A 20,996-nucleotide genomic window follows, 5' to 3' on the forward strand; every position below is an offset into this window, starting at 1 on the left:
GTATATATGACTTCTGAGTGCAGTAGTGTTATGTTCTAAGAATAAGTGACCTTTATTGTGTACATTATTGATGGTCACCTAAAGTTCTTTGCCTGTTTGTTTAACACTTAGGGCCAGATGTAGGAAGGCAAATACCGGTCGGTAAGGGCCGATTTCGCCCGTTACCGACCGGTATTTGGAGTTTGGGATGTAGGGGCATGTTAAAATACAGATTCGGTAATTTTACCGATTCGGTATTTTACCGAATCGGTAAAATTACCGAATCTGTATTTTGACATGTAGGTAGCACTGTAATCAGTGCTACATTGGTTTAAGAATTTGTTATTTACCACCAACTAGAAGTTGGTGGTAAATAATGAAAACCCTTTAAAAAACATTTTTTTGCTTTTAAAACAGTGCCATGTTGCAGACATACATGCCCTAAGGGCATGTATGTCTGCAACATATGCACCCATGCACAATTAAGGGGTGCAACAGGGTGTCAAAATTACACCCTGTCCCCCGTGACAATTCGGTAATTTTACCGAACCAGTTTTTACCGATTCTGTAATTGACATTGATTCCTATGCGCCTCAAGTCCCATAGGAATCAAAGGCAATTACTGAATCGGTAAATACCGATTCGGTAATTACAGATTCGGTAAAAATTACCGAATTATTTCCTACATCTCATTTACCGAATCTAGAATACCAAATCGGTAAAATTCGGTATTCTAGAGTTGGTAAATGAGATTTACCTACATCGGGCCCTTGGTGAGGATTGCCAGAGCGGGGGTGAGCTTTATATTTTACTGTGTAATTTGGAATAAAATGCTAACTACACGTCCAATTGGATAATTCCTGGATATTATTATTTTCTTCAGAGCATTGTTGCTTATCCATTAACCTGGGGACCCTTGTTCCTTAAGGATTGCACTATGGATCAAGGTCAACTAAGTACACCCACCAGAAGAAAATTCAAAGTGGTGACAAATAGCCCTCTGAAGCATGCAATATCCTACTTGGCTGTTGTTTGATCCGAGTTCCTTATGAAGTTCGGATGCAAAACAGGTTACGCTAATTTAGTAAGTCTTGCTTTACATTAAATCCTACAGGTTCTTGTGCTATTTTAGCCACATTCTGTACCCTAGTTACCTACATTACAGGGGCTTGTTGCTCGACAATGCAAAGCATTTTCGTAGCTGAATTCGAATGAACTTTCGAAGCTACAACACCTTAGTGCTAGAAAGTTGATCATTACTCTCTGTTTGTGCTACTTTGCAACATGTCGCATAGCGTTATGCAGGAGCTAGTGCAGTAGAATAGTAAATCTGGGCTTCTGCGTGAAAAAGGATGCACCCATGCTTACTTTGTCGTGAACCCTCCAGTCACATCGTTCTGAGGATGAATTAGCATGTGGTCAATACCAGTGGTGGCTCCTCCGATAAGGCGGAGGTACACCGCCACACTGCTCTATGAGCAGTGCAAAAAGGGGAAATAAAATGATAGGAATACAATGTTATTCTCATTGTATTTTTCCCAACTAGCTCAGTTTGTATTCATTTAAGGCGCAGGGTGGGGCTGGGCTGTCCAGAGCAGGGGGAGGAGTGGTGGGCACTCTAAGTGCGCATGATGGTTTGGCCAGCTGTCTTGGGCCGGCCAAACAGACATGCACACTTAGAATTTCTCCAGCCAGCTGTGTTGCACAGCCATTTGGAGAATAGTCCCAGGCCCCCAGTACCGGTCTGAGTGGCAAACTAGGCCCCTCAGTCTAATCCCTATGCTGCTGTCATGTTGGCAATGACAGCAGCTCATGATTGGCTAATGGGAGTCTGGGAGCCTGTGTGCTCTGTGCGTCGACTGAAGAGGACAGAAGAGAGGCGTCAACCAGCAGATAGGGGAATTTTTCCTTTTTTTCCTACCTCCCTCCACCCACTGCCTGTCCCTTCTGTTCCGTGGCAGCCACCACTGGTCAACACCACTGAAGGCGGGAAATTGTCCAAAGTAATCAATATGGCCCCTACTCTTACGTCCACTAACAGAGAATTCTGTGCAGACATGCATAAGAACAAATTCTCGAACCCGTGCAATGATGAAACCTTGGGGTTGACTGCTTTCAATGTGCTGATGTAGGTCCAAAGTTGGTAGTTGCAAGTATTTTTTCTAAAAAATGACAGACTGTTAAATGGTCGGCAGCTGACAGGGCTCTCTGGAATTATACATATTTTGATACTTACAATTAAATTGTCGCACGTCATCACTGCATACTTTCGCCAAGTTCTGAAGCAGAAGGCCTTAAAAGCTCAGCACTAAGGAGGGGCTTTTCATAACCTCAAAAAGTATATCAGTGCTTGCACTTAACCGCTAACCCCAAACAGTTCATAAATAAAAAAACCTTTAGTCCTGCACATCCAAGTAGGCTTACATTTCCTCGCTGCAGTTTTCTGGCCTCTCCATCCTGTAGCCAGTTTTCAGGAGGTTGAACAGTCTTTCTGGAGCAATGCCCGGGTAAGGGTTGCCTCCTAGGGTTACGATCTCCCACAAAAGAATGCCAAAGGACCAGCTGTAAGCAAAGAGAAATTGAATAAGATAGGATTCAAAGTTTGCGACAGGATGGCATCCATGTTATTCAGATCGCATTTTTCACTTCCAGAAGCTTCTCCCCAAAATAACTCTGTGATAGGGGCTACCGGAAGAGCGGCTGCAAGCAAACTGTATGGCCTTCAAAATGGTCAAAAGAAAGATGAATCATGAACAGTGCAGGGGGGGATGCGAAGGACGGACGGCAGGGGTATAAATGGGTGGGGAGGAAAGATAGAAATAAAGAGAATACAGACCAGAATGAAGGAACGAGTGAGGAAGGTGCAAATGATTGAAGGGCATTGGGAATGAAGGAAAGGGGAAGGAGGATACATGGGAGGGGGATTAGTGTCAGTACAACGCGGATTTTTACAACGCATTCCGTTACAACGGAATTTTTACAACGCAGGATCCATTACATCGGATGCCATTACAATGCATGGCATTACATAGCAGATGCTATTACAACGCATACCATTACATCGTAAGTATAGGTAAGTATACCTTTTTTAAAAAAAATGTATTACGTTAATTTAATTAATTTAATTAAAATACATTTTAAAATAGCCATTAATTTAATTTAATAAAATAATATCTATTTAATAAATGTAATTTTAATAAAAAAAGGAAATAATTTAATTTAATTAAAATAATGAAATTAATTTAATGTACATATTTATATAATTTAAAATAAATTAAATTAATTGAAATAATTTATTTAATTTAATTAATTTAATTTAAAAATGTAATTAATGTAATACAATGAATTTAATTTATTAAATATATTTTAATTAATTTAAAAATGGTAAATATAATTTAATTATCCCAAAACACAAACCTACCCCTGAACCCTACAATACCCCTGTACCCCAAAACCCAAACCCTACCCTAAAACCTAAAAACACCCCTGTACCCCAAAACCCAAACCCTGCCCTAAAACCTAAAAATACCCCAGTACCCCAAAACCCAAACCCTGCCCTAAAACCTAAAAACACCCCTGTACCCCAAAACCCAAACCCTGCCCTAAAACGTAAAAACACCCCTGTACCCCAAAACCCAAACCCTGCCCTAAAACCTAAAAACACCCCTGTACCCCAAAACCCAAACCCTGCCCTAAAACCTAAAAACACCCCTGTACCCCAAAACGCAAACCCTGCCCTAAAACGTAAAAACACCCCTGTACCCCAAAACCCAAACCCTGCCCTAAAACCTAAAAACACCCCTGTACCCCAAAACCCAAACCCTGCCCTAAAACCTAAAAACACCCCTGTACCCCAAAACCCAAACCCTGCCCTAAAACCTAAAAACACCCCTGTACCCCAAAACCCAAACCCTGCCCTAAAACCTAAAAACACCCCTGTACCCCAAAACCCAAACCCTGCCCTAAAACCTAAAACACCCCTGTACCCCAAAACCCAAACCCTGCCCTAAAACCTAAAAACACCCCTGTACCCCAAAACCCAAACCCTGCCCAAAAACCTAAAAACACCCCTGTACCCCAAAACCCAAACCCTGCCCTAAAACCTAAAACACCCCTGTACCCCAAAACCCAAACCCTGCCCTAAAACCTAAAAACACCCCTGTACCCCAAAACCCAAACCCTGCCCTAAAACCTAAAAACACCCCTGTACCCCAAAACCCAAACCCTGCCCTAAAACCTAAAAACACCCATGTACCCCAAAACCCAAACCCTGCCCTAAAACCTAAAAACACCCCTGAACCCCAAAACCCAAACCCTGCCCTAAAAACACCCCTGTACCCCTGTACCCCAAAACCCAAACCCTGCCCTAAAACCTAAAAACACCCATGTACCCCAAAATTACTTAAATTAATATATTTAATTTATAATATTTAAAAACATAAATACATATTTTTATTTATAATTAATAATAATTAAATCAATTATATAATATTAAATAAAATAAAAAAAATGTATATACTTACCAATACTTACGATGTAATGGTATGCGTTGTAATACCATCTGCTATGTAATGCCATGCGTTGTAATGGCATCCGATGTAATGGATCCTGCGTTGTAATAGCTGCGTTGTAACAGCATTACGACGTAAAAGTTGCGTTGTAAGTGTTACATACCATGGGAGGGTGATAGTCAGAAGGAAAAAAGTGAAAGGAATACACAGGAGAAAGCAACTGAAATAAGAAAGAAAGAAGAGAGTACTGAAGGGAGGGTAGAAGGACGCAAGGAAGGAAGATAGGAATAGAGTGACGAAAGGAGCGAAGGGCAGAAAGAAGGGTTATAGAATGAAAGGACGGCAGATAGACTGCAGGGGACCAAAGGGAATACAGGGAGGTCTTTTTTGGGAACTTGGACTGGAAGGAGGTGCAGCTCCCAAGTTTTGCAAATACGCAATATGTGGGTGGTGAAATGCATAGGGATACTCGCACACAAGCAATCGAGATCATCTCAATGGAGTTTCATAACCTGAGACCAGGCCTGGAGTTTCTTTTTATTTTATCTGGCATTTCGCCGGTGGGCAGGAGCCAATTGAGGCCCGTTTTGAAAGCCCTGTGCCTCTCCTGGTGCCTCAGTTACTTTACCTAGCTCCTCGAGATTAACAGCAGCAGGCATGGGAAGGCGTCAAGTTGGAGAGAACGATGGGGAGGGATGGATGGAGAGAGAGAAATTGATCAGAGAGGGAGGAGCGAGAGATAAGGAGAGAGAAAGAAAGCATGGATGGGAAGAGATAAATAGAGAGATGAGAGGAAGGGAGTAGGGATGTTTTGAGCAGTATTGCCAGGGCTGCTTTTGGTTTCCCAGTCCGGCCCTGCCTAATAGACAGCAGCAGAACAACACCTTGGATGGGCTGGCATGGCTGAAATCTCCATGGTGGCCAGCTTCAGCTCTGGGCCCAACTGAGCAACATTACACTAATCATGAAAGTGTTATCCAAAGGCATGCTCTCCTCAGCTTGTATCTGTTTATGCTATCACCCCACCCGCAAACAGAACTGCCCATTCAGTCTGTGGTGCTTGTTCTTAAGGCTTGGCCAGTTCCAAACGTGAACTTAAATGCTAAAAATATTTGGATCTTTTGAGCAATTGTGCATTTTCTGCTGGTAGCAAATCACCATTCTAGAATTTTCTTTCTTTTCCAGGCATACAGATCGGGAATTTTTGGAGAACGGGCTCAAAATTGTACCAATTATCATTCAGCTCTTGCTCTGCTAAGGGTTGAGGTGGTTGGTGATGCGAAAGAAGGGTATTATTAAACCAGTTTGTTGCTTGGTTGGAACATACAATTGTTCCTTTCATTTAATTTTCTCAGTAATTTTGTTAAGTAGTGCTAATTGCAAGAAAGGGTGTTATCATACTGCATAAAAGAGAGTAACACTGATACCAGGGGCGGCTTTAGGCATGTGCAAGCTGTGCACCTGCACAGGGCCACCAAACCACAGGGGCCACCATGCCAATATATATCCTTAATATAATAATCCTCCGCAGATGGATACATATTTGCGTGGCGGCCACTGGCAGGGATTTGGCGGCCCCCAGCTCTGTTCCACTTCCAAACACCCTGACCCCCCCCCCCTCTTCAATGGCCTCCTCGCCCCGTCCGGACCCCCTCTTCCGGGGCCCCCTACCTACGCTCCCTGCCCAGGGCCACCATGAGCCTAGAGCCGCCCCTGCTGATACCCCCTTAGAACCGTTTTATAATGTATGCTGTAAAGCCTTTAATATGAGCACATCTTCTCAGAACGTGCAGGAGCCTATGTTACAGGTTAAAGGTAGAGTGGTGCTGTCTTAATCAATTCCTTTGCAGGTGTTCTGTGGATTCTTCTGGATTTTGGACTCTACAATCCAACATTAAACATGTTGTCGTACGTTTGGCAAGACAGACACTTACACATCGCTCTGTGTTGTGTAGATGTGGTCAAACAGGGACTCAATCGCCATCCACTTCACGGGGATGCGGCCCTGCCGGGGAGGAAGAAATGAAAGAGGCATGGTTAGTATTGGTGACAGCGTGCATGCAACACTTACCCAGACACCCGCGGTTCTCAGGGTTGGGAACCTTTAATCTCACCAACCACAACATACATTTTGTTTTATGGAGAAACACTCTGCATATTAACACATACTTGTATGGTCTGTACTCCTTTTTCTTCTCTTGCCCTCTTCTTGCCCTACTAAGTGAGATTTTGATGCTCATCTTTAGATGAAATTCCAGTGCACCCGTAATTCTCCTCATCCTTACTGTGCTTTGAGAATATCACCCTTTTCTGCACGGTTCTAGGTTCCTCTATTAGAAGAGAAAGTGAAGTCTACACTTTGCTTATTGTGACACACTTCACAGACAGATCTTGCAGTCATAAAGTGAATGGCAGCTCTGTACAATGATGGGCAGAAAATCATGATGCTCCCTTATCCGGTGGCTAAAGGCATCAAGTAGGAGAAAATCTGAATGGTATTAATAAAGAGTTTATATTTAAGGTAGTCAAGCAGGTGTATTATAGTGCTTTGTATTGTTTTAATTTGTAATGCAAAGACAAAAGGTACCAGAGGTATCAAACAACAATAAAAGAACAAAAAAAAGATAACAAACAATCTATAAAGATAATGTAGGTGGAGCAGAAACACTGGACATTAAGCAAACTACAATATAAATCAATGGAACAGAGTTACAAAATATGCAACATAACACATAATACAATTGACTATATCCTGCTGGACCTGGGGCTTTGGAGCAGGGTCGCAGACATGACAGTTATACCAACTGTTGAGAGCGACCATAATTCGCTCTCCCTAACTATCACGAATCCCTGGTCTAATGAAGTACTGTCAGCTCCTTCCAAAAGTTTGCACAAGGTCACTGTCTCCTCCTGTGGAAGGCGCCTAAAGTGGGACAAAGTTGCCAGTAACCCTGACAAACTTTCCACAATAGAGGTGATACTTGTAGACTCACAAATAAAATTTTATACCATTGATTTAGTCACGGCAGTGGACAGGGTAACACCCATTTTTTAAGCTGCTGTTAAGACTATAGGGGAAGTTTTTTGGGTAAAGGGTAATGCAGGGAAGATTAAGTCCCAGAATAAAACCAAGGGAAAGCATGATTGGTATACAGTAGCTTGTAGGAAAGCTAAGTCTCGGCTAATTGAGGCCGTTAAGGGCAAATCTCAATCCCAAATACAGCTAGCCAGGAAAGAACATAAGAGAACACTGGGGCTAGCAAAAAAGGAGTGGGAAGAGGCCTACTGGTCTAACCTTAAAGATGCTAGCTCTAAGAAAGACTCAAAATATTTTTGGGATACTATTAGAGCTCGTAATAGGCCAGATAGTGATTTAATAACTTGTAATATCCCAAGCCAGGCGTGGGTTAAACACTTCTCGAAGCTCTACACCCGCCAAGCTGACCAACCGCTGATGAGCGACCCTCAAGGGGGGGTTGTGGCTCCATCATTACTCCCTCCAATCTGGAACATCCAGCCTTCCGATTTCGACTTCACTATCAAAGAGGTCGAATATGCAATAGGCACTATTATTCCCCAAAAAGCGGCAGGCCCGGATGGTATCCCTGGTGACCTCTTAAGATCAGATATTCCAAAGTGGGGAAAATTGATCCATTCCATACTTGTCGCTATCTGTAGGGGCGCCCCTGTCCCCTCCTCGTGGAAAGGGGCGGAGGTGGTCCCTATTTATAAAAAAGGCCCCAGAGAAGACCCGTCAAATTATAGGCCCACTAGCCTGTTAGACATCAGCCAAAAAGTAGTCGGCAAGGTCCTACTGGTAAGAATTCTAAACTGGGTAGAAGAAAACAAAATCCTTACCGACTACCAGGCGGGCTTTAGAGTGGGAACTGGGACAATCGAGCAAGCTGTCAGGCTCATGATGCTCTATTGGAAAATTGTGGTCATCGGCAGGGGCAGTCTTTATCTCGCGTTCATCGATTTAAAGACTGCCTTTGACCTTGTACCTAGGGAGACCTTATGGAGCGTATTGGCCGATATGGGGTTGCCGCACTACTTGCTTGTACTACTTGTTAGGCTGCATGAAAACAGTTTTGCCCAGATTAGGTGGGGTACAGGGGGGGAAAAACTAATAGTATCCCGGTTGAGAGAGGAGTCCGCCAGGGATGTGTGTTAGCTCCCACCCTTTTCTCCCTTTACATCAATGGGGTGGTTGAGCACCTTCGGAAACATCCCTCAGATGAACCATCCCTGGCCGGTGAACGCATACCAACCCTCCTCTTCGCGGACGATACGCTATTAATATCAAAAACCCCTATTGGCCTCCAAAGACTCCTAAATAACTTCCAATCCTTTTGCGCCAACCGGGGTCTGGTAATCAACACTAGCAAAACAAAATATCTTGTTCTGAATCCTCCAAAAAAAACAGTCCGTCCTCCCACCCTGGATGCTGAACCCCTGGAGAGGGTAGAAGTTTTTGACTATCTTGGGATACGCCTTTCGCACAAAATGGAATGGACACCACACTTGGATAAAATGCTCTTAACCCATAAGAGAATAACAGGAGCGCTTTTGAAAGAACAACGCTCCTGTACAATAAGACCAATAGCCACAGGCTTGGAGATCTATTCCGCCAAGGGTGTTAGCTCTGCTCTCTATGGGGCCGAACTTTGGGGGTCATCCATTTCCGATGCTCTAGCAAGATCTGAGATGAAATGTTGTAGAGCGATTATGTCTTTACCGCAGGGCACCCCCACGGTCCCGCTAATGTTGGACTTAGGCTGTCGCCCAATTGATGACCTCGCAAAATTTCGCCCACTATTGCTATGGGCGCGTCTGTGGCGTGAGGAGGAACTCAGCAAATATGCCCAAGGCCTTGCAGAAATCATGTCACTACCAGGGTGGCACAAAATTAAATGGTTGAGAGACATGAAGTCGCTGCTAGTTAATCTGGGCCTAAATGAAGCGTGGATAAATAGAACTTCACACCCGAAGTTAACCCTCAAGAAACTTTATTGGGATTGCATCTCCTCACAAAGAAACACTAGTACCACTATGGGCAGACTTACGGAGGATTTCTTGAAATTTAAAGATCAACCTAAACGGGAAGTGTACCTTGACACTATTGAAAAACCCTTTGATAGGGCTCTATATTTTAAATTTAGAGTAGGAACCCTTCCCCTTTATTCATTTACCTCGAGTTGGAAATCCCATGCACAAATCACAGAGCTTTGCCCAGTGTGTCTAGTTAAACCAGAGTCTTTGGCACATTTTATGTTTGAATGCAGTGAGTATGCAATACCAAGGAGGGTCTGGCTCAAAAATCTATGCCGGCAGTTGGGTACCAAGAGTCATGTGACTGCAATCAGGATATTAATGTCTGATAGCCGTGCCACTTATGCTTGTGTTTTAGCCAAATTTGTATCATGGGCTTGGTCCATTCGAACAAAAAGGCTAAAATTAACTGTTTAATTCTTTTTTTTTTTTTAAACTGATTGCTTAATGAAATGCTTTGTAAACTTGTAAAATTGTTTTATATATGCCGTTCTGATTTTACAAACTGCTGTACTGTGATTGACGTTTTGCTTTTATGATAATTTTTTTATCGAAATAAAGCCTTTTGACTTGACTTGACATAATACAATAGTAGTGCAGGCAAGGAGAGAGGAGTATTCCTAAAGCAGGCTTCGGAAGGAGTCAGTACAAGCTACCATAATGCTCATGTTTGCCACTTAAGCAGGAGTTGTTTTAGATTACACTTGAAACTGATGAAGCAGGCTGTGTTTAGGTCTTTTGGGACACTTTTGCCGATCTGACAGCAAACCTGGACAGGCGCCATTTTAGGGTGAAGAATTTGTGGTTTGAGTACCAACCTCGGGGTGGGGCAGGTTGGTGCAATGGAATGATGCCTAATACGTTTTTGTGAGGTTTCCCATTTGGTTGCTTTTTAACTCAAGCAGAGAACTCTCTGTTGCACCTGTTGATCTATGATGAACTAGGACAGTTGAGATCTAAAGGTGAGAATGTGATCATTTTTACTTAGAATAATTAGTATAGCTACTTAGGTTGCTGGTAACTAGCGATGATAAAAATGAATATTCTGGAATCCTGACAGAGCAGAGGAACTATTGTTCAGTGGTTCAGTCGCACCAGGTCTGATAGGAATTTGAGTTTAGTCACTAGTGAGAACAGCCGCGGCCGCTGCAGGTAAGAGCGGTGAGGCGAGGTAAGGGGGATTATGAGAGCTTTCCCTTGTGGTCGTCTCTCGAAATCGTCCCCCCCCCTCCCCACACCCGGCTGAGTGAGAATGTCTCTGTGACACGTTCTATATGAACCAGTCTGTTGATACCTGCAGCCCCTCTTTTGGGGCAATTGGGGCGCTAGTAGCCAGACTTTCATTACGGGATCATTGAAAACCAACTAATCCATTGTTACCGCCTTTTCACCTACTCTTAGCAACCAGGTCTTTTAACTTCTCATCAAAGCAAAATCCGGTTCTCCAGTTGATCGTTGCTTACCAATAATAATAAATTCTGCTTCAGAACTTATAACACAGCATCTCACTGACATGTTTAATCTTATTTTTAAGATTGGAGTATTCCCTACACTATGGAAAAAATCTTCCATTCTTCCACTTTTTAAAAAACCCCAGTCTGGATGCTCTGGATCCCAGTAATTATCGCCCAATCTTCTGATTACCCTTTCCAGCAAAAATCCTAGAAAAAATAATAAATCAAGAACTGACAACCTTCATTAATAATAGCCATCTCCTGGATTCGACACTGTATGGATTCAGTTGTGAGCTGGCCCTGATTACCACCACTGAAGAGGTCAGGCGCATGGTGGATGGTGGAGATAATGCTACACTAATTCTTAGACCTCTCTGCAGTGTTCGACTCTGTGGATCACAGCTTATTGATAAGTTGTCTCCAACCTTTAGGCAATGGTGGTTCAGCATTTTCTCTCTTGAAATCCTTTTTCGCTGAGCGACACCAATTTGTGGAACTGGGAAATTATGCATCTCAATCCTTCCCGCCAATTCGCACACGATACTGGGAGATTTTAACTACCATCTGGAAGCACTTCCTGATCCAGATACCGCAAGCCTGCTGGGCTTGATGAGCAAAGCTGATTTAAAGCAACGGGTGATTGATGCCATGCACAAGGCTGGACATACACTGGATGGCATATTTTCCAATAACATACAACTGCTCTTTACGGGCCTTTTCCCAGTAGTCTGGTCAGACCACAAGGCAGCGCTATTTGAACTTACTGCTCCTAACCGACATACTCAGAAACCAGTAAAGAAACAGCTGGTTAGCAGAGCCTTTAACAAGGTAGAAGCCGAGGAACTTCAGGAGTTGTTAGGTGTTACATCTTCCTCTTTCCCTACAGAGCTGGATGAGGCTACTCTATCATACTAATTGGTTAGAATCAGCATCTAATAAGCTTGCTCCCAAAAAACTCCTCCGCCCTAATAGGGCACAACCAACTTCTCCTTGGTACTCCCAAGAACTTAGGGCCAGATGTAGGTAAATCCGATTTACCGACTTTTAAATACTGAGTCATACCGATTCGGTATTTAAAAGTCGGTAAATTGGAAGGAGGCAGATGTAGGTAAAAAATTACCGAATCTGTCAGAGTCGGTATTTACAGATTCTGTAAATACCGATTCTGTATTTCCCATTGATTCCTATGGGCCTTGAAGCCCATAGGAATCAATGTGAAATACAGATTCGGTATTTACAGAATCGGTAAATACCGAATCCTGCAAGGGAGCAGGGGGTGTCACTTTGACACCCTCTAGCACCCCAATTCTGGACTTGTGTGCAATGTGGCACACAGACATGCCCTAAGGGCATGTCTGTGTGTCACAGTGCACAGGTGTGCATGCACAGATGTGCATGCACACCTGAATTCGGTATTTTACCACCCAATAGGATTGGGTGGTAAAATACCGATTTTTAAGGGCCTGTGGCACTCTTAGGAGTGCCACCTACATATGGTTGTTCCAAATCGGTAAATATACTGATTCGGTATTTTACCGATTCTGTAAATTTACCGATTCGGTAACTTTACAGAATTGGTAAAATATAGGCCCCCTACATCTGGAAACCCAAATACCGGTCGGTAACGGCCGAATTCGGCTGTTACCGACCGGTATTAGGGCTCCTACATCTGGCCCTTAGAGACCAAAAATTGGTCAGTAAGCACCTTGAAAGAAACTGGAGGAGGAAATATAGTGATAGGGAAAAGAACGAATACAAATGTAGTTTAGCTCAATATAAACAACTGCTTAAAAAAAAAACAAGAGTTCCTTGCTAAACACATTAATTCTGCAAAAAAATTCAACCAAAGAATTGTTTAAAATGGTAAACACCCTGGCTCACCCAGTTTCTCCGACTATCACGGCCAGTCTGGAACTCTGTGACATAATTGATCAAATCTCCCTCGACAAAGTTGAATTAATCTTTTCCACGTTTACTCATGTAACGTCTAAAACTACCTCTGATCAGGCGGATGTTTGTAAGTCAGGAAAGTGCTTTAAGGCACAGCTTGATACATTTGCCCCAGTAACGGCCATATAATCTCTAAATCTGCTTATGGCAGCAAAATTAGGCTTCCCCTGCGATCCTTGCCCAGTTTCTATACTGAAACTAGAACCTCAGCCTGTTGCATTGGCACTGACCTCCATCATAAATGCTATGTTTTCGGAGGGGTACTTTCCTAAAGTATGGAAAAGCGTATCAACACTGCCTTTGCTCAAGAAACCGAGTTTGGATCCTAAGGATCCTAATAGCTTTAGACCTATCAATAGGCTCCCAGTCCCTGGGAAAATTGCAGAGAAAAACATGAACGCACAACTTAGTATGTTCTCGCTTGAAACGTAGGAGCTGGACCCGTCCCAGTACGGCTTCAGAGGAGGGCACAGCACCGAGTCCGCTCTTTTCAAGTCCACAGAAGCGGAGGCAAAGTCGTGATGATTAAGTTGGATCTCTCAGCTGAATTCGATACGGTCCATCACATCTTGCTGATGGACCGGTTGCGGGAGATTGGAATTAAGCATGAGCGAATTTTGCGGATCTCGCGTTCGTGAATTTTGCGGATTTGCGGATTCGCAATCCGCAAAATCTGCGAATTCCCGCGAATTTGCGGATTTTTTTTTTTTTGTGTTCGCCCGTGTTTCTGCCAGTTCGCGAGGGTTTTGTACACTTTCGCAAATTGCGAACTTACCTGTCGGGTCGCAAGTTTCGCGAACTTGTTGTTTCTACGTGTCCAGCCTGTTTGGGACACTCTTCTTCATCACTGCCACTCTCTGTCACCACTGCCACTCTCTGACTACTCATGCCACCCTCTGGCCCACCCATGCCACCCTCTGTTTCATCACCACACCCTCTGGTTGTCCAGTGTACATTATTTTCGGCAAAGCAAAGCACACCTTCCCTGCCTCAAGTGACCTGAATTAATTTGGGGCTGATTAATGTGTCACAGAATATTTTTTTAGCTGGCACCTGCTTCCTTAGTGCGCCCTGATTAGTGATCTTTTGCACTTGCTAAGTGCTTTCATTGTTGCAAAATTAGTTACAACACCTGCCCTGCCCCAACTGACAATAATGAATTAGGGGCTGATTAATGGATTTTAACTTCCAGCCTGGCTCCTGCTTGTCTCCCTTAGCTGTAATTCAGGACCTTTGTGGCATATGTGTAACTATTCTGAGGTTCAGAGCAGGGTCACATAATAGTTTCAACTGGCAACTGAACTCTGGAGGGGCCCCTCAGGAAGCACTACAGGAAATGGCTACTAATGATGAGCCTGAACTTTTGAACCTGGTAAGTAGTTACTTTCAGTTTTGCTAAGATCGTATTTCTGCAATTTTGCACTTATTCGCGGGGCGCGAACTCACGCGAACAGTGCGAGCAGTGCGAGCAAAATCCGCTGCTCGCGGATTTGCGGATTTTGCGGGAAATTCGCAAATCTCGCGGATTGCGGATTTCCCGAAAATCCGCAAAATCCGCGAGCGGAACGGATTTTCCGCCCATGCCTAATTGGAATCCAGGGCACCACCTGGAAACTACTTGAATCCTTCCTCTCCAATAGAATGCAAACGGTCACCCTAGCTACCAGTGCCAGATTTTCTGCGATTCGTGAGATAACGTCAGGGAACGGGTCCCACCCTATTTGTTTAGATAGTGCATCATCGTGGTATTGTCTGTCCGCACGAGCACTAGAGAATTTTTGATCCATGGGAGGAAAGGAGAAGCTGGAAGCAAGAAAGGCAAGCCTAGTGAAAGGTTTTGAGGGTGAATCCACCACTGTAGAGCTTTGATCATGCTAACAGGATGCAGGAAGACATCATCCCAAGCAGAGATTTGAAAAGGCGTACTGTGAGGGACTTCTTGGATTGTATGCAAGTTGCTGAAATTAGTTTGTTTTGCCGCTCCTTTGATGGAAAAGCTTTTCTCTGGGTTGTGTCGAGAATGGCGCCCAGGAAAGTTATACGCTGGGAAGGTTGAAGGACAGACTTCTCCTGATTGAGAGTGAGACCTAAGCAGTTGAAAAGCTGAAGACAGGCGTAGGAGGACCTGGTCATGCCTGCTAGAGAAGGTGCCTTGACAAGCCAGTCGTCCAAGTACAGGAAGACTTGGTGATGTCGTTTCCGGAGATATGCGGCCACTGGAGACAGGCATTTTGTAAAGATGCGCGGCGCTGATTTTAGGCCGAAAGGCAGGACCCGAAATTGGTAGTGTCTGCCCGCCACAGCGAACCTGAGGAACATTTTGTGATTTCGGTGGATTGGGACGTGAAAATAGGCGTCCTGAAGGCCTAAAGACACCATGTAGTTGTTTGCGTTGAGAAGTTGTAGCACCTCTTGAATAGAAACCATGCAAAACGATTGTTTATTTAGATATTTGTTGAGACTCCTCAAGTCCAGTATAGGTCTCCATTTCTTCTCCTTTTTTCGGACCAGGAAAAAATGGGAGTAGAACCCCTTGCCCCGTTGACCAGGAGGAACTCTTTCTATAGCTCCCTTCTGGAGCATTAGTGAGAGCTCCAAGAGCAGAAGATGTAAATTCTTGTGGAGCATTGGACGAGGAAGGGTCTGGGGAGGAAATTCTATGAACTCCAGTGAGTGTCCAAACTGAGCTAGTTGCAGGACCCATCGATCTGTAGTTATCTTTTTCCAAGTGTGTAGGAATTCTTCCTCCAATCCTGGATGGTGGAAAGGAAGTGGAGACCTGTGGCAAAGAGAAGTCATTCCGTCGAGCTACGTCCTTTTGCCTACCTCCTTTCCCTCGAAAAGAGGACTTAGTGTAAGATGACTGTTGTTGCTGTTGACGCTGCTGGTATTGCAGTCGATATTGTTGATTGGAAGAGTAAGAAGAACGGTAGTGTTGATAATCTCCTCTCGCAGAAGATTGTCCTCTCCCTCTTGAGCCACGAAAGGAAGGGTTTTTGAACTGAAGGGTACCCAAAGCCCTAGCCGTATCAGGATCCTTTTTAATGCCCTGAAGAGCATCATATATGTGTGCATCGAACAGAAGATGGCCGTCATAAGGCATGTCTAGGAGTTTTGTATCTCTGGATGGAATGCTGCCGCTTTCAGCCAACCCTGACGTCTTAACATCGCAGCCCCCGCCAGTTGGCGAAAACCAGTAGATGCGATATCCATCGCACAATCGATGATCTCAGAGTCCGAGCGTTCACCTTCTAGTAGGATCTTTTTTGCCTCTTCCTTTGCCTCCTCCGGCAAGGATCCAAGGTATTGGGCAATGTCTGCCCACATTTGTCGGTTATAACGGCCTAACAGTGCCAAAGAGTTGGAAGCGCGCACTGTTAACGCGGACATAGATGAGAAACGTTTCCCAATATTATCTAGCCGTCTCCCGTCTTTATCTGGAGGGGCAGTTGCGTTGCAGAAGGATTTTTAGATTTCCGCTGCGCAGCTTGTGTGATAACAGAGTCAGGTTTGCGGTGACCGGTTAGTCAAGCTGGAGCGGTGTCCGGAGCCCTATTTTTCTTGTCCACCCTAGGCAGGACCGGGGGTAAAGAAGAAGGGTTTTGCATAATCTTAACACCCTGGTCCCAAATGAAGTCGATGATAGGTATAGACCTGACGGACTTCTTGAACGGTTCCTTAAAATCATAAAGGAAACAGTGTTGTTGGTGAGAAGGCATAGGTATTTGGAAATGCTGAGCCACTCTCTCAAGAATATTGTGGAAGCCCCCAATATCCTCAGGGGGTGAATCAGCCTGAGTAGGCACAGGGGATGCCGGACAGGGAATTACATAATCGTCCCATTAATTGTGTGTTGATTTAGAATCTTGAAGCTCCCCTTCTTCATGTTGTTCCTCCTCATCATCATCCGAGGAAGGTGGAGGTTGTGAAGTAGAAGGGCAAAGCTGTATTACCAGAGGTGAAGGCCGAGGTCTAGGTGGTGGAGAGACCACTGGAGGAGGTGGAGGCTTAACCGAAGATGGAAACCTTTGTTTGTAATCAGAAATTAGGAATTGGAGGTCAGAAACCAGAGTCGCTGGCAGGAAAACCATAGGAGGTTGAGGGGGATGGTACTCCTCATGGTAATCCACCTGGTCTCCTGCTCATGTTCATTATAGTCCGAGCTTTCGTGATATTTGACATGAAGTTCGGATGGGCTGGTAGCAGTTCTGAACATACTGCTATCATCAGAGTCTTCCTCCTCCATGAGGTGGGCAGGTGGTAAAATCTGGACTTTGCTTGGGGAAGTCAAGGCTGGTGTCAGCGTACGTTTTGTAATTTTAAGGTGTACATACACACTTTGCAAGGTAGGTTCAGCTGACGTTGACAAACCCGTTTACGGAGTGGTCTTCGACGGAGTCAGCGTCGACAGTTGTGGCATTGACGGTGGTATCGTCGTGGATGCTGTCGTCGATGATGGTCGCATCGACGATTTTGACGTCAGCGGTGTCTTCGTCGCCGTCGACTGAGCCTTCATCGACGACGAAGTAGATGTTGACAAGGTAATCTTCATCGACGTGGACGTGCTCGTCGACGGCGATCGTATGGACGCGACGGTTTTGAACTCGACGAGGATTTCTTTATTTTAATCGTCGACGAGATAGACCTACCGGCCACCAACGATGAAGTGGTCGACGTCGACGTGGATAATGCAGAAGATGCCACAGAAGTAGATATGGTCGTCGCCGACGAGGTAACAGGCAAAGTCGACAAGGTGGAAACTGGTTTCTTGAAGGTTGGAACAGTCTCCTGAGGAGAAACCTTCGCCTGTAAAATCTTGGAATGCGCCTCTGTAGACTTTTTATGCATCTTATTTTGAGGTGGCTGCGATGAAGGACCTGGAGAGGCCATCCTAGGTTTCTTTTGAGAGGAATGTGAAGTCCTGAAGGAACATTCACCCCCTTCAGAAGAAACTGCTTGGTCTTTATCTTTTAGCCTCTGTAGCCAAATTAGGAGGCGTCCCTCCCTGTCCTTGAGGGTCTTTGTTGAAAAGATACGAATACCATACAGTCCTTTGAAGAATGATCCGGATAGAGGCAATAGAGGCAGTCCTTGTGCTTGTCATCCACATGAAGTTTTTTACCACATGAAGCACAGGAACTAAAAAGTCTTTTTTTAGGAGTGTCAGCCATGGGTAACCTGAAAACTCCCCACAGATGAAAAGATTTTGAAGAAAAAAGTACTGGAAATCCAGAAACTAAGGAAAGCTGAGCAGAGCTCAGTGGAGACTCCCTTAGCACAACGTGCAGTAGAAAATCTGAGGGACTAGAGCTCCTTCCAGGAAGGTTCCAGAGGGTGGTGATAGCTGATTGGCTCTTCGCCAAAGTTTGGTCCTTTTCACAAAAGGACATGGATATGTTACTAATGAGAGGCTTCTGGCCTATTACTATGTATATATGTCTATGAGATATTACTTTATTTATGTACTGGGAACTTCCATCCCGACGACGGGGAATGATTCAGGCATGTGAATCTATGAAAGATACCCTAATACTGGATAACCTGAGTAACAGGTGAAAAAAACAAAAAAACGAAATGGTAACTAAAAAGAAACCATCATTTGTACCCCAACTGCGGGCAGCCGTGAGTCAAGACCACCTGCCAGGTACGAAAGACAGTTGCTGTTGAAGGCGCAGCCAATAATTCACCTCGGCAAAGGAAAATTGACACGACGTGACAAGTCAGAAAAGCGGTTTGTAATGGTGAAAAGTGCACATATAATTGAAACTGGGTTATTTTAAAGCAAGTGTATGCCTGAAGTAACATATTGGATTCATTTAAAGCCAATGTGTGTCTGAAATAACATATTGGAGTAATCGGTATGCGCAGCGGAGGCAAGCTGTGAGAGATATTGTTAAGAGATCGTGTGACAGACGTGGAATGTGTGGTGAATAATTTATGAAGCATCGGCGAGACTGGTGAAGAGAGAAGTTAAGCTTGTTTTAAAACTCCGCCTTACCATCCTGCGGCAGAGAGTTCCTTTCCCTGTTCAGTCATCCTTGCTCTGATGATGTTCTGGAACTTCCGCTTGTCTTAGCGGAGAAGCAACGTGTTGTCTGTGGAACGTCTATGCCAGTGGCGGTTTTTGCATGGGGGCGTTTGGGCGCCGCCCCCCTGCTTTCTCGCCGTGCAAGAAGGCAGAACAATGGTAGTTATCATATTATATAACTACCATTGTTTCTGCCTTTTCCCACGGCGAGAAAGCACAACTTCCTGGTTAGAATTACTCGAGGGCAGGGGGAGTGGCTTGGGGGAGTGGCTTGCCCATTGTTGGTAATACTGACTGTATGGGCCGCCTGAGGCCGCCCAAACAGACTGTATTACCAACAGTGGGAAAGCCACTCCCCCAAGCCACTCCCCCCTGCCCTCGAGTAACTCTCCCTGTTCTCTCTGTATGCTGCAGCAGCAGCATACAGAGAGAAAATGACGTACCTGGGGCAGCCGGCCGCACCAATGAAAAAAGCGGCAGTGGAGAGGGAGGCTGCCTGCTGCGCCGCCTTCCTGATGACGTGCTGGTGCTGCCTGCATGATTCGAAAGCGAGGACGGCGGGAATCGGGACGGATGAAGTCTCTGGAGTCTGTCTGCTGGACTGTAAGTTACGTTTATTTAACTTGCTATTTATATTTGTATTATTAATGTATTTATTTCATTGTGTAATGTGTTAATGACATGCGTTTCCAAACCCCTCCCGCCTCCCCCCTCATCCCCTCAGGTCGTCCCGACCAAAGCTAATGCCGCCATTGGTGGGAAATTTGCACCCAGGGCCCCCGCAGGTGTGCGTGATTAATAGATGCTGCCCCTGCCTGCTGTTTTTCTCTGTGGTGTCATAGACCCTCTCTAATAGACAATTTGTCTATTGCCGATTCCTCTCATCAAGTTCAACTTACTTTCCATAAGTATACTAATGATGCATGGGAACAGGTCCGTTTTTCACGGATCCTAAAGAGGCATATTGTGTTGCCCGCCGGCAGCTAATTGCACACAAAGGCGGCGCGGACCCGGTTAGTAGTTGTTTACTTGCTTTATTTTTATCTTCCCTGCGTGCCCCCCCCCCCTCCCCCTACCCGCGAGTATTGGGAGCAGGATCCGTGACTGCATTATAATTTATGGTGGTCGACTTCACACATGCAGGCCCAGCGGAGGCGGCAGAAGTGACCCTCTTGTAGGTGTTCAGGGAAACACCAGCTTATCTCTCGAACGCCACAGCAGAGGGTGGTCTAGCACGAGTGTGGTTCCCATCACTGGCTGAAGAGACAGAATCACACTCACGCTCCAGTCCCCCGCCTGGATAGGTGCCAGGCCCAGGTTAATAACACAAATGATACTGAAATATGATGTAATGAAAGTAATGTTGATCGAATCCGCTCTTTTTATTGCATCCTCCTGAGTGAGTGACCTTGGTCTTATATTTTTTTGCTGCGTGTTTGCCTTTGACTTAGTGGCGTCTTTTCAAGAATGCAGGAGGATTCGTAAAGATTATGGTATTATTCAATTAAGAACAGCTTTGCCCGGGGGCACCTTTAATTGTAAAACGCTATCACCGGCTGTATATTTTTGTTTTGCTGAATGAAACAGCCCTGAGCTACCAAGATGTATCCAATATTTAAAGTGTTTGATTGTTCCGACATCGTTTTTTTAGGTGATTGTGTTTGCCTGCACATTACTGTTGTTTTCCAATCATTTCAATTCACTACTTTCGAGATAGTGAGGTCCTGAGACGAATAATGGAAAGGTCACTATAAATGCCATACTCAGGCTTTTCTGCTCCCCGCAGTTGCACATTTGTATTGCTTTTCCTGGGGGAAAAGTGGAGTTTTATTTTGTGTGTTTGTTTTTTGTTTATTTTGAATTTTTGAAAAGGAATTAAATCTTACACTTGTTTTCTCCTCTAACTCCGTAGATCCGTATGAATGTCTGGAATTAGAGAGAGAGTGAGAAAGACATTGGGAGAGAAAATAAGACAGAAGGACACAGCCAGACGGATAGAGAAAAATAGAGGCAGGCAGTGTG

At 44.6% G+C, this 20,996-nt stretch overlaps 1 protein-coding gene across 4 annotated transcripts in view; it reads right to left on the minus strand.

The window, feature by feature from the left end:
* Nucleotides 1-20,996, minus strand: part of RET (ret proto-oncogene) — a 265,881-nt gene that overhangs the window by 26,030 nt on the left and 218,855 nt on the right. For all 4 annotated transcript variants that reach the window (XM_086922421.1, XM_086922420.1, XM_086922422.1 and 1 more), the window contains exons 16-17: nt 6,425-6,495; nt 2,404-2,541 (exon numbers count right to left, since the gene is read on the minus strand). In XM_086922421.1, the coding sequence (XP_086778547.1) occupies nt 2,404-2,541; nt 6,425-6,495 (209 nt within the window). The remainder of the gene's footprint in view (nt 1-2,403; nt 2,542-6,424; nt 6,496-20,996) is intronic.

Source organism: Lissotriton vulgaris, chromosome 5 (genome assembly GCF_964263255.1).
Source record: "Lissotriton vulgaris chromosome 5, aLisVul1.2, whole genome shotgun sequence".
Classification (NCBI taxonomy): Eukaryota; Metazoa; Chordata; class Amphibia; order Caudata; family Salamandridae; genus Lissotriton; species Lissotriton vulgaris.